The sequence below is a fragment of the Mastigoproctus giganteus genome, chromosome 2 (genome assembly GCF_048544385.1).
Source record: "Mastigoproctus giganteus isolate SK-2022 chromosome 2, ASM4854438v1, whole genome shotgun sequence".
Classification (NCBI taxonomy): Eukaryota; Metazoa; Arthropoda; class Arachnida; order Uropygi; family Thelyphonidae; genus Mastigoproctus; species Mastigoproctus giganteus.
The window spans coordinates 193,585,598-193,600,613 of record NC_143576.1 but is presented as its reverse complement, the minus strand read 5'-3'; the positions used below and the strand labels follow the sequence as shown (position 1 = coordinate 193,600,613).

The 15,016-nt window shown below is 36.0% G+C and overlaps 1 protein-coding gene across 1 annotated transcript in view; it reads left to right on the top strand.

Moving 5' to 3' along the window:
• Positions 1-15,016, top strand: part of mor (SWI/SNF- related protein mor) — a 385,701-nt gene that overhangs the window by 10,837 nt on the left and 359,848 nt on the right. The window contains exons 2-3 of the mRNA XM_090390116.1: positions 2,990-3,109; positions 13,874-13,959. Of these exons, the coding sequence (XP_090246242.1) occupies positions 2,990-3,109; positions 13,874-13,959 (206 nt within the window). The remainder of the gene's footprint in view (positions 1-2,989; positions 3,110-13,873; positions 13,960-15,016) is intronic.

Genomic DNA, 15,016 nt, shown 5'->3' with positions numbered 1-15,016 from the left:
TCTGTGCGAGGTCATTAGTAATTGCAAAAGCCTCAACATCTTGACCAGCTGGTCCATATGACTAGAAAACAGAAGCCAGCTGAGTTGTGAACATTAAAATCAGCAAGGAAAGTTACCTCACTGATAGGAAAGTTGGACTGCAAAAAGTAAAGTTTTAAAGAGAGGAAGTCAGAGTTCCAAGTGATTAGTGGAGTTGGGAGAATTATAGAGGCAACAGATGAATTTGACAGAATGTGGTAGAGAGATTTTACAGAGAAGATCGAAACGAGGAGATTCCAACTTACTAAATCTCTGACAGGGAATATCAGAATGGGCATATGCACAAGTACGACCTTTGAAGCAAAAGGAATCATATAGTGAATAATTCAGATAATTCAGATGAACAGTCGTTGAATCAGCCGATAACTGGTATTCTGTCAGAAAAAGTACATGGGGTTTGGCAGACTGTAAGTGGAAATGGACTTCATTGAGATTAGAACTGAGACAGCGTATATTTATGAAATGAACAAGGAAGTTTTTGGGAGATTTTTTTTGTATGAAATTTTTGTATGTGGTGTACAGATGGTAAGAATATACTCAGCTGCTTGACATAATGTGAACTCGACAATGCCCCGCATACACATAGGTGCCTCCTTAGCCAGGTGGGAAGGAGCAGCAGTGCGTAGCACACACTTCTTGATTAGACCGGGGTTCGAACCCGTCACCACCAAATACGGAGGATGCGGAAAGGTCAGGGAATGATCACCGCATATCCCGGAGCAATATGGCCTTAGTTGCTAATGCTCCTAAAAATCCAAATAACAAACCCCGCATACACACTACTCGGGATCCCTCCTGTCACTGTCGGACAGAGTAGAGGCATCGATATTATAAACTGGCTGATCCTGAAGCTGCATAGTGAGTTATCAATACAGAGTTAACCATTAGAGGCATATGACGCAAGAAAGCAAACTTATATTGCATCTGCCAAAAAAAAAAACCCCTTCCCGTTTCACCCATCCATTCATTCCAAAAGTTTGTCTAGTTTAATCTTGAATTTAAGCTGCCAACTTCCATAACGACAGATGGAATTTTTTTCCAGCAATCAACCATCCGCTAGCTATGAGCAAATTTCCGCACATCTATTGTACAACTGTCTTTCCTCAATTTAAATTTATGTCCCCTCAGGTGTGGAATCTGAACGAGACGAAGAATCCCATCAGCATTGAGCTTGCTCAAGCCATTCAAGGCCTTATACACCTCAATCAGATCACCTCACAGGTGCCTAGTCTCCAAGTGCTGTAATTTGCAGAACTTAAGCCAATTCCACTCACTAATCTTGTTGCTCTTCTCTGTACTTGTTCTAGTAGCTCAACACCTTTCCATCTTTCCTATAGACCTGTATCTAGTATTCAAAGTGTGGCCCGAACATTGCCTTATACAAGAGTATAATCACCACCTTATCCATTCTAGCAAAATTCCTATATATCATTGACACAACCCCATGACCTGCCCTGGCAGCCTGTCTGCATTGCTCAGAAAACTTCATATCTGACTGCACAATTACTCCCAGGTCTTTTTCATTTTCTACCACCTTAAGTGTAGTACCACACAGTTGGTATGTTTCTCTGGGGTTACTTCTACCCATATGCAGTACTTTGCATTTGTCAAGGTTAAACTTCAGTTGCCACTTCTTAGCCCATCTGCCCAAATTATCTAGATCCTGTTGCAGTAGCACACTGCCATTACTGTCATTAACAACCCTGCCAACCTTTGTATCATCTGCAAACTTCAACATTAAGCCTGATATACCTTCATCAATATCATTGATAAATATACAAAACAACATTAGAGGGACTATTAGAGTTTGATAAACTACTTCCATCCCCTTCCTAAAGAATTCCTCATGTGTGAAATGTAGATGTGAAATACTTATTCAATTTGTATGCAATGTGAGCAGGTCATCAATAGTTAATCCATAGATATGTGATTCAATCCTTTCCTTCTACTGTAAATCTTTATCATGAGATAATTAAAATGTAAAACAAACCTTCATTTGAAGGTTTTGTTTATGTGAACAGGCTTTAAAAATTATTTAAGTGGACTCTGATTCTTCATCATTTCACCTTTTTGAGGTCTCATTTGACAATCAAATATCAGAGTTTAATGGGATCCTTTTTTTTTTTTTTAAACTCCAGTGCAGAGTTCCCTTTAGGATCTCATAGAATTCCTCAAACTTCTATTCTCTTTATCATTTCGTTCATAGACTGGATCATTTGTTGGATTAATCTCTTTTTATTGCCCCTAAATGGTTGGAAACTAATTTGTGATCTTAACAAATTTCATTGCCATCCCTCTTTTTCTGGTCTCAGTTTTTCCAGCTGAAGGTAATCCTCATTTGCCAGTGGCCTCTGTTGTGGCAATTCCAATTCTCCAAAGTCCACATCTTGCCTAGTTTCACAATATCAATTTGGATTTGTTCTGCAGTTTCTTCAGATCTTCTGAAATTACTATAAGTTTTTTTCCCATTCACCATTCATTTGGAGGAAATTCATTACTGGCTTCATCAATGCTGTTTTAGGCTTTAGAGATATTAATTTCCTTCTAAAATGGTTTGAGTTGGAGTCATACTATTATTTTCAGTAGTAAGGGGAAGACAATCATTCAACTTGATATATTATTTTCCAGTAGTCCCAAAATGTAAATAATAATAATTACAGGACTGTTTTCATATTTCATTATTGTGTATACTTTTGCAAGCGAGCCCAGTATGATGAATTTTTGTTGGCTTTTTCATTGGATGCATAAGTGTGAGAGAATGGAAGTATGGGTCAATTTGGTTATAATTTGTTATGAACATATAAGTGAAATGATGACATAAATCAAGGGATACTTGTATTTGTTTTGCAAAATTAGAAATTAAAGAATGAGGTTAACAGGTTATTATTCATTGTGAGATTGGATATTAATTTGCTGAATTATTTTTCTAATTAATTCTTTCTTAATTTAGTATACTCAAGCAGACCCACCAACAAACAAAGGATTAGCCAATTTAGTTATACAACTTATTCAGTTTCAAGAGGATGCATTTGGAAAGACTGTTAGCAAGCCACCTCTTACTAGATTACCAGTATGTACTTTTTTTTTGTTTAATTCCTAATTATGAGCAGTTAAATCATTGCATACTGTACTATTTATTATTCTATATTTCACCCATGTTACTTAGTCCTCTCACTGGCAAACTTCTATTAGAATGAGCAGAAGCCTGAAAAACAAGATGCATGGTATTTCAGAGACTGCTGGGAGCCATTGTGGTACAAGTAAACACATGGGTTGTGTTAGGGTAGCTAAGAATAGAAACAGGTGCAGGTATACTTGCGTGTACACCAATGCTAGGAGTTTAGTAAATAAATTTGATGAATTTGAGGTATTGCTCAAAACATCGAAGGCAGATATTGTTGGGATATCAGAGACGTGGTGTCACACAGATATAAGGGATGCGGAACTGCAATTTGGGGAGTACAACGTCTACAGAAAGGATAGACAGGATAGGAAGGGGGGAGGTGTTATGCTATTAGTTAAGAAACACATAAAAACCAAGGAAGTGAAGCCAGTCGACATCGCTGGACAGTGCAGTGTGGAGTCAGTTTGGTGTGACATAAACATTGGGAGATCAAAATTGAGAGTAGGAGTGTGCTATAGGCCTAATGACTCTGATGAGTATAATAAGGAACTGTACAGGGAAATAGAGTGGGCCAGTAAATCAGAGTGTCTTATAATGGGAGATTTTAATTTCCCAGATATTGACTGGAATTTGGGGGCTGGATACTCACACACTAGCAGGGCTTTTGTGGATTTATTGGATGATTGTTTTCTACATCAGCATGTTCGGGAGGCAACTAGAGGGAGTAATACTCTTGATTTGATTATCAGCAGTGATTCTTCATGCATTAAGAATCTGCAGATAAATGAACCACTAGGTGACAGTGATCACAGTGTGCTGAAGTGGGATTTACTCAAAGAGGTAACTACCATTAGGGGTAAAGGGAAGGGTTATTGCTTCCGTAAAGGCGACTACGATGGACTGAGACAGTATTTAAATTCTATACAGTGGGACCAACTGATGATGTTACCAACAGCAAATTCAAAATGGGAAGCATTCAAAGAACTTATCTTGGAAGCTACTAGGCTTTACATACCAACTAAGAAATATTGTTCAAGGTTTAGGCCAAAATGGATGTCAGATGAACTAATGAGGCATATGGCAGAGAAGAAAAATGCATGGGATACTTACAAATTAACACATGACACAGAAGCCTATGATAGATACAAGTTGATATGCAACCAAGTTACAAAGGAGGTTAGGCAGGCGAAGGCAGATTACGAGAAATCCTTGGCAAGGGATGCAAAGAAAAACAGCAAAGAGTTCTTTACTTATGTAAACTCTAGAAGGAAAGGGATGAATCAGATTGGTCAACTTGATATTGATGGGTCAAGTGTTGATGATCCTGCTCAGGTGGCTAACAAACTAAATGAATATTTTGCATCGACATTCACACATGAGGAGTTATTCAGCGAGGGGAATGCCAGAGGTGTATTCAACTCTAGCAGTAAGTTACAGAATCTTGAAATAACTGGGAGTAAAGTGGAGGAGAAACTGTTGAAGATAAACACAAGAAAGGCACCCGGGGTGGATGGGATCTATCCAGTTATATTAAAGGAGGCAGCAAAGGAAGTAAGCAAACCCTTAGCCATAATTATGAGAGCTTCCTTGGACTCAGGGGAGGTACCCATAGACTGGAAATGTGCAAATGTGACCCCAATTCACAAAGGAGGATCAAAGGCTGACACAAGTAATTATAGACCTGTGAGCTTAACTTCTGTTCCAGGAAAATTAATGGAGGCACTGGTTAAAGACGCACTGCAGGATCATTTAGACAAGACTTCAGTTATAGCTCAGACACAGCATGGTTTTGTTAAGGGGAAGTCTTGCCTGACCAACTTGATTGGATACTATGATGCAGTCACAAAAGAACTGGATGCAGGGAATAACTTTGATATTATATACTTGGATCTTAGAAAGGCTTTTGATACTGTTGCACATGGAAGACTGCTACACAAATTGGAGCAGTGTGACATTGGAGGCAAATTGCTGCTATGGATAAAGGGGTGGTTGAGGGGGAGAAGACAGAGAGTGGTAATCAATGGACACTGCTCATCGTGGACTGATGTTATTAGTGGAGTCCCTCAGGGCTCAGTGTTGGGTCCATTATTGTTTTCTGTATTTATAAATGATATTGATGATGGTATATCGGGATTAATGTCCAAGTTTGCAGACGATACAAAGGTTGGCAGGGTTGTCAAGGACACTACTGACACTATGCTGCTGCAACAGGATCTGGAAAGGTTGAGCAGATGGGCTGAGAGGTGGCAAATGAAGTTTAACATTGACAAATGTAAAGTACTACACATGGGAAACAGCAACCCCAGAGCAACGTATCAACTCTGTGGTACAACACTGACAGTGGTAGAGAATGAAAGGGACTTGGGGGTGGTTGTGCAGGCAGATATGAAGTTCTCTGAGCAGTGCAGACGGGCTGCAAGAGTAGCTCATGGAGTATTGTCAATGATATACAGGAATTTTTCCAGCAGGGATAAGGAGGTGATTATTCCATTGTATAAGGCGATGGTCAGGCCACACCTAGAGTACTGTATACAGGTCTGGAGGCCTCATTTCAAGAAGGATGTAGAGCTGCTGGAACGAGTACAGAGAAGGGCAACAAGATTAGTGAATGGAACAAAGGGGTGCTCTTACGAAGAAAGGCTTAAGTTTTGCAAATTACAGTGTCTGGAGACTAGGCACCAGCGAGGTGATCTGATAGAGGTGTATAAAGCCTTGAATGGTTTAAGCATGCTCAATGCTGATGGGATTCTTCCTCTAGCTCAGAATAATCACCTGAGAGGGCATAAATTCAAATTGAGGAAAGACAGATGTAGGATAGACGTGCGGAAATTTGTCTTTAGCCAGCGGGTGGTTGGTTGGTGGAACAGACTTCCATCCCTTGTGGTGGAGGTTGATAGCCTAAATAAGTTTAAGGCTCAGCTGGACAGGTATTTTGAACGAACAGAGGGGTGAAGTGGAAGTGTTTTTTTTTTTTTTTTTTTTTTTTTGGCTGATGCTGCATAAGCTTGCTTTCTTGCATCAAATGCCTCTACTAATGCTAATGCTAATCCCAGGAATATATCATTTTTGAAGTAACAAGAGTTGATCATAGTGCTAGATTTAAACTTGAAGTCTTATTGTTATTGAATATTTTGATAAAGAAGCATTAAATGATAAACTGAGTTTAGTAACAGGATTTTTAGAATGATTCATAAAAAAGGATTTAAAGTAATAGTGCCTTGGAGGCCAGCTCACGCGAGCCGATTGTTAAATTTTCAAGAATTTTGCAAGCCAGTTGTTAAACTGACAATGGATGGAGCGGCATACACTTTAATCCACAATGGCTAATGGCATTTGGATGGTAAGCTTGTACAGTCTGTCCTCGTATAGCACGATAGTTGTGTTCCTAGAAACTCTCGTGCAATGCAAAATCGTGCAATATAAACAACAGGCCCTATGGGAAAAGTGGGGTTAGGTGCCGACCACCCAAGATTGAACACACATTTGGAACCAAAACATTACCAAACACAATAAATAATCGGGTAATTTTAATCGTTATAAAATACTTACTTATTTTATAACGATTAAAATACGTAATAAAAAATATATTTTTTATTATAATATAATAAATAAAAAATAAATATTTTTTATTATATTATAATAAAGTATTTTTAGTATTTTTTAATACTAAAAAAGTGTTTTTTACGAATAAAATACGTATTTTATTCGTAAAAAAATTATTATTTTAAATAAAATAGTCGTAATAAAATACTTACGTATTTTATAATACGTAAGTATAAATTATAATACGTAAGTAGTAATAAAATGCTTACGTATTTTATTACGACTATTACGTAATAAAATAATGCTTTTGCTTCTATCGTAAGCAAACTTGTTTTTTGTTTGATTTTTTATCCAAACAGATGACAGCCGTTCCATCCCTTCCAATTCTTGTGTCTTAATCTAATGGATTTTAATTACACTTTGAGTTGTTCCCGCTATGAAAGTTGTTTTTATTTTCTCCGCATTCTTTGTAATTCTCGGCGTTGCCTCATTTAGGTCTGCAGCACGTGCAATATCACACGGTCTTTCATTTCGCTCAAAGCGTTTCACAATTTCATATTTTTTTCTCTATCGACAGAGGCGGACTGGCCATAAGCCTTACCCGGGAAATCCCGGTGGGCCGGAGGCCGGTGTGATTTTGGCCATAAACTGTAGTATGAGGCCACTATAAATTTTCCCGGGTAAGAATTTTTGATCCAGTCCGCCTTTGTTTATCGATATTGCTTTTTTTTTTTTTTTTTTTTTTTCTCTGAATCTGCAGTGTCTTCACCAGGACGCTTCCTTTTCACACCTTTTAAGTATTTTACTAATTTTTAGGGAATAAAGCACAATTACAAAACGAGGAGGCACCCTTGATACACATAAACAAAGCTTCGCGTGGGTAGCAACTGAATAAACAACACCGTAAAGGCCGAGATACACTATTAACACCCCACATTTTACTAAAGCACATTTCTGGGGGGTTACTACCATAAAACAATAAAAACAATTTCCAGTTTTGTTTCTGCTAGTGGAATCTGTTATAAACTGGTAGTAAACTCCATCTAATTGCATTTGCGATTATACCGATAGCTGGAATTGTGTTGGTTTTTACGTTATTATGGTAAAATGTGTTTCCCCTTCACTGATATAAAACACATAAATACATTTTCAGAATCTTCTTCATTCCTATCGTGTTGCATTCTGTTGGGGTGATTCCGCATTCGACTGCCATTTCTTGTAAACACAAAGGCGAATCGTGCATAAGCGAATTCGGTTCGTGTTATATAAGATAACGTTCCCCTATTTATAAATCGTGTATGATCGAATTCGTGTAATGTAAACACGTGTTATACGAGGACCGACTGTATATGGTGACACAGAAAATTCAGCTGGGATGCACTTATTTTGGCACCCTTTAATTATCTGCACTAGCAATTTTACAAGAATATTATTTCCAACAAATATCCGCTTAATTTTGCCTGGGCTGCTGCTGCTTCTTAACTGCTTCAAGCAAGTGGAATGACATTCCCATGCTCAAAGTCTGTCAAAGATTTTGAACTTCTAGAATTGTCATGAACCTGATAAAATCATTACCCTAAGAAGAAGCAGACCAGAAAAAATTAAGCAGATGTTTGCTGATAATGGAATTTGTTTATACTTTTGGGGAGTTGTAATTCTCACAAAGGGAGAAACTGCCACGTATTTTTCAAATAGGGTGGGGGTTGTTAAAAAGGTGAGCTGGTTAAAAATTTCCCAGCACACCACTGATTCAAAGTAAAATGAAAGGTATGCGTTTTCCAAATTTCTTATCACCTGAGAAATGTAAAAAGAAAGAGAAAAAGTATGGAAAAATAAAATAATTCTTACTATCAGTTTATTAATAGCATGTATATTTAATATCAACTAGCACAGCCATAATACACAACAAAATTGTATCATGTAGAGTGATTACACTGTTGTCTGAATTCACAAAAAATTACAAAGGACAAGTTCTCTGTGTTGTTGAACTATAATTGTGTTGCACCATATTTGATCTCTCTCTCTCTCTCTCTTCAGAATGTAAAAAAATCCCATAAAAGTTATTTCTAATGTGGTCAGCAAATGGGCATGATTATATGCACATAGACAATGAGAAGTATACATTTCACTGCTGAGAGATGCATAATAATGAGATGCAACAAGGCTTACTTTTTTTTTTTTTGCTATAGGATGGCTTCTTCCAACCAAGTCTCCTAGTCCAATGTGTTAACAATTAATTTATAACAGCGATATGATATTTATAAAAATATTAAACGTCTTCCCCACTGTCAGAACAGCAGCAGGCCAACCCCATGTTATCACTATTGGGCACCCAACTGAACTCAGGGCTCCAACCATTGCCTCTCCCTTCCCGTCAGTAAGAAAAACATCACGTGCAACATCCGCTTAATAATAAAACATTTCATGGCATCCTTATATGATTAAATTGAAAAAATATTAACAGAGTTATACATTGCCTGTTTCTATCTTAGGGACCTCATTCATAATGTGAAAATTAAACTATAATTGTTTATAATTATATCTTAATGTTTAAGATATAATAATAATAGTAATAGAGGCATGTGATGCAAGAAAGCAAGTGTAGCATCAGCCAAAAAGCTTATGTAGCATCAGCCAAAAAAAAAAAAAAAAAAAAAAATCACATAACCATTCCCTCTAAAAGTTTGTCCAGTTCCTCCTTAAATTTGTTTAAGCTGTCAACTTCCACAACAACATTTGGAAGTTTGTTCCAGCAGTTAACCATCTGCTGGCTAAAGGCAAATTTCCACATGTCTATTCTATAACTGTCTTTCCTCAATTTGAATTTATGCCCTCTTAGGTTCATAATCTGAGCAAGCAAAAAAATCCTATCAGACTTGGTGCCTCCGTAGCCAGGTAAGCAGGAGCAGCAGTGTGTAGCACACGCATCTTGATTAGACTGGGGTTCGAGCCAGTGACCACCAAATACGGAGGATGCGGAAAGGTCAGGGAATGACCACCGCATATCCCCAGAGCAATATGATTGCTCCTGGGATATGCGGTGGTCATATCCCCGGAGCATTAGCTTAGTTGCTAATGCTCCTAAAAACCAAATAACAAACAAACCTATCAGAATTCAGTGTGCTCAACCCATTCAAGGCCTTAGACACCTCAATCAGATCACTTCGCAGGTGCCTAGTCTCCAGCCGCTGCAATTTTCAGAACTCAAGCTTCTCTTGGTAAGAGAACTCCTCCATTCCCCCTCATCAATCTTGTTGCCCTTCTTTGTACACGTTCAAATGAGGCCTTCCTAAAATGAGGCCTCCAGACCTGTATGCAGTACTCAAGGGGTCCGACCATTGCCTTATACAAAGGGATAATTACCTCCTGCTCTTGCAGCCTGTCTGCATTACTCAGGAAACTTCATATCTAACTGCACAATTACTCCCAGATCTTTTTCATTTTCTACCACCCTAAGTGTAGTACCACACAGTTGGTATGTTTCTCTGGGGTTACTTCTACCCATATGTACTGCATACAGTACTTTCAATTTATCAATGTTAAACTTCAGTTGCCACTTCTCAGCCCATCTGCCCAAATTTTCTAGATCCTTTACTTCATTACTGTCATTAACAACCCTGCCAACCTTTGTATCATCTGCAAACTTTGACACTAACCATGATACACCTTCATCAATATCATTGATAAATATACAAAACAATAGTGGGCCCAACACTGAAACCTGTGGGACAGCACTAATAACATTAGCCCACAAAGAGCAGTGTCCATTGATTACCACTCTGTCTTCTCCCACTCAACCATCCTTTTATCCATTGTAGCAATTTACCCTTAATATCATTCTGCTCCAATTTGTACAGTAGTCTTCCATGTGCAACAATGTCAAAAACCTTCCTGAAATCCAAGTATATGATATCAAAATTATTTTTTGCATACTGTTCCTTTGTAGCCACATCATAGTATCCAATCAAATTTGTCAGAGAAGATTTTCCCTTAACAGACCCATGATGTGTTGGAATTATTTCTGCAGTCTTGTCTAGATGATCCTGCAATGCATCTTTAACCAGTGACTCCATTATTTTACCTGGAACAGAAGTTAAATTAACTTGTCTGTAATTACTCGTGTGACCCTTCGACCCTCCCTTTGTGAATTGGGGATACATTTGCACATCTCCTGTCCGTTGGGACTTCCCCTGAGTCCAAGGATGCTCTCATAATTATGGCTAAGGGTTTGCATAGTTCCTTTGCCTCTTCCTTTAATATAATTGGATAGATCCCATCCACACCAGGTGCCTTTCTTATGTTTAACTTCAACAATTTCTTCTCCACTTTGCTCTCTGGTATTACAAAATCATTAAGCACTCTGTTACAATTTGATAAACTTCTCACATTTTTCTGCTTAATAACTCCTCAAGTGTGAATGGAGATAGAAAATATTTTTTCAGTTTGTTTGCTATCTGAGCAGGATCATCAACAGTCGAACCATCGATATCAAGTGGACCAATCAGATTCATCCCCTTCATTTTAGAGTTTCTATAAGTAAAGAAATCCTTGCTGCTTTTCTTAGCATCCTTTGCCAAAGATTTCTCGTAATCTGCCTTCAATTGCCTAATCTTGTTTGTGACTTGATTACAGACTAGCTTGTATCTGCCATAGGCTTCTGTGTCGCCTGATAATTTATGTGCATCCCATGCATTTTCTTCTCTGCTATGAGTCTCATTAGTTCATTTAAAGACAATTTAGGCCTAAACCCTGAAGAATATTGTCTGATCGGTATGAAAAGTCTAGTAGCTTCCAACATTAATTCCTTGAATGCTTCCCACTAGAATTTGCTGTTGGTAACATCATCAGTTGGTTCCACCAGTTTTCATCAGCTGTACAGAATTTAAAAACTGTCTGAGACCTTTGTAGTCATCTTTACTTGTATATATAATATATACAAAGTAACGAATGAGATATTTTACATTACTCACAGTACAGTGCCATTCCTTCTCTCTTGATGTCAAGATGTAACTCTGCAGATCCGCAAGTAATGAAAATGTCTCATTTGTTATCAACTTTGTGTGTCTTAAACATTAAAATGTAACTATAACTATGCATTCTTAATGTATAGTTTTTTTTTTTTTTTTTTTTTCAGTTTGATTGTACAAAGGAAGCCATTAAATGTTTCATTGCTACATAATGAAATGGTATTCCATTTTTATAATTAAAAGTACAGTTCCATCATATAGTGAAATAAGTAGGAACCGGTTAGCATGATCACTGGTTAGTGGAATCAGCTGCTTTAATTTCAAAAAAACCAATTCAAATAATTAAAATGCACTACACTTTCATTGTTATCATATGAATCTGTTATAAGAATCAATTTTGAACACCTTTGTGATATTTTTCTAAAGCGCATTTCTGGAGGTCACTACTATAAAATAATAAAAAGAATTTGCAGTTTCCAATTTATTAGGCTTTTCTGTTAGTGATCTATTATAAATGGGTAGTAACCTCTATCTTATTGCATTTGCGATAATACTGATAACTGGAATTGAGTTTCTACATTATTTTGAAATGTTTCCCCTTTCTCTTCAGTACACATAAAAAAAACAAATAAATTTTCAGAATCTTCTCATCATTCCTACTTTTTAAGCTTTGTAAACTTGTTACTTGATTCTCCATATTTCACTTGCATCTATCGTGTTCATCGGAATTTGTGCATGCTATGTTCTTTGTTATTTATTGCCTATCTTTTTTTTTGTTTTAAATTTTACAACCTCCCCCCCACAAAAAAAAATATCAGTTAGTATATACATATTACTGTATTAATTAGGCTATGTACTTGGGCATAAATTTATTTTTATTTTACTAATCTGTTGAAAATATCTTCCGATTTACACGCATCATTTAATTTTAATTGGCAAGGTAATAAAGTGTAAATTTTTACTTTATATCTTTACTTTTATAGCCTGTGTATAATATACCTTCTATTTTCGCTTATTAGAATTGCCATTTAATACAATTAAAATTCAATTGGCAAACATGATCACAATGACTGACTCTTACTACATATCTTATAGTGCAGCATTTCCCAAACTTTTTTAGTCATGGAACGCTTTTCATCTCACAACACATTCACCAAACACAAGTTTAGCGGGAGCCAAAAAACTGTTTGCTAATATTTTATTACATATGATGCACTGTGCATCAGGAGCATCTTTATTTCCAACACATGTAAAGCCGAAATTCAAATAACTGTCATTATACTTTTGTTTTGGTCTTTTATTAGTTGGTTCCTGTTTTTTCACTTTGGATTTTTGGGGAACAAAAGGCTGCGATTGTTCATCCTCACTTTGAAGTGTGACAATATTGCATTTGTTTTCATCAACCACAGTTGCACTACTAGAAGTACTTTGCTTGTTATAAAGTTCCTTTTTTCAATGACAAAGCCATGGTCACATTTTAATAATAATATTTTGAAATACTAATAATTATCAAACAAAAATTTATACATGGAAGTGAGTTTAGTTATGATATCAGTTTGCTTCCTCCTCTCCTTCAACCTGTGTACTCCAGGCTAAATCGCATACGAATGGCATACTAGATCACCACATTGCTACTTTTTCATATGTGTTATTATCTCTACGCATACTTCTCTATGCAAAGCCTGCCAAAATAAAGTGTTCCGCAGTCTATTTGATTATTGGTCTATGCCAGTATATTAATAACTGAAAAAAAATTATGTTAAATATTATAATGATACAAAAGTGGTGTATGCTACAAATATGCAAAATTTATTTATTTTATTTTTTTAATTATTAATTACGATTTTTTGCGGAACACTTGTTCGCATCTCGTGGAACACAGTTTGGGAAACGCTTCTCCATTTTATTATGGAGAAGTGAATTGATCGCCCAATGAACCATCCGTAAAGCAAGGGTCCACTGTATATTGTTATAAATTTTTAGCCTGGGATGCAATCCCACCTTTTATGTTATTTTTTTCTCATCTGTCTAACCTGTTATGTGAAAAATTATTATATGCACATATTAACAAAGTATGTATACATTTTCTTGAGACACTGTTTTTTATTTTATTTTATTGCATTGTTTGAAATTTATATTATTCTGTTTTCAATAAATGTAATTTTTATTTGTGTATTGAACAAATTTGTTCTCTTAACAGATGAAATGTTTTTTAGACTTCAGACCAGGAGGTTCACTCTGTCATATACTTGCTGCTGTTTACAAGTTCAAAAGTGAACAAGGGTGGTAAGATAGTTCTGTTTTTACTGTGTAGTTGATATTTTTTCCATATATGCAATAATCATAAATTTTTTCTTCTGGATGCAATATTTTTAAAATATACAAATATTTTACTAAATATACATGTTACTAAATATACATGCTACTTTGTAGTGCATTGATTTTTACATACTCTTTTACCAAATTAAGTGGCTGAATTAAACTGATGTGTAGAATGAAAGTTGAGCATCAAATATTATCAACTTTATGGACCAGAGAAATTTGCATAAATGTTCTTTTAAACATGCCAGTAATTATCCATATAAAATTCTCTGCAATTTGTTCCAGTAAAAATGACTTAAAATTTGGATATCTTGGAGAGCAGGCTGTTAACATCATCACATAAGCAATTTTTGACTATTTAGAAATTAGCATTAAACTGATAGAATGATGCAAGTAAATTTTACGTAGCATCTGTTATTAACAAAAAAAAAAAAAAAAGTCTAGTATTTTATCTACAACTACCAACTATTTATGTAATCCATCTTTAAATCTTCATAAACTCTTAAACTCTAGAAGACTAGGTGAGGTGATTTATTCCAGTAGCTGTTACTTATTTATTCAAAAGGCAAATTTTATTATCCAGTTTAGCCAGGATATCTTTCAATTATCTTTCATTAATTTAAATCTGTGGCCTTATTGTACCTTAGAAAGCAAAAATATGCCCCATCATTGTTTGCTTTAAGACCTTAAATGTCTCATGTTTTCCAGCAGATGCCAAATTTCCAAACTTTTATCGTAAACGTTAACTGTAGCTCATCTTTATACTTTTTCAAAGAAGTAGATATCTTAAACGACATTTATTTTAGTCACCAACGTGGTAATATCACTGAGACATATAAAAAGAAAATACTAAACCATGTAACAAATACAGCAAATTCCTGCTGTATTTAAGATTGAAATAGATAGGTACAGTTCTACAATTTTACGCCAAGGCAGCTAATATTCAAAATAAAATAATTATTAACACTCAAGTGTAAATAAGAAAAGACAAAGCAACACCCACCTTCAGCACTGTGAATGC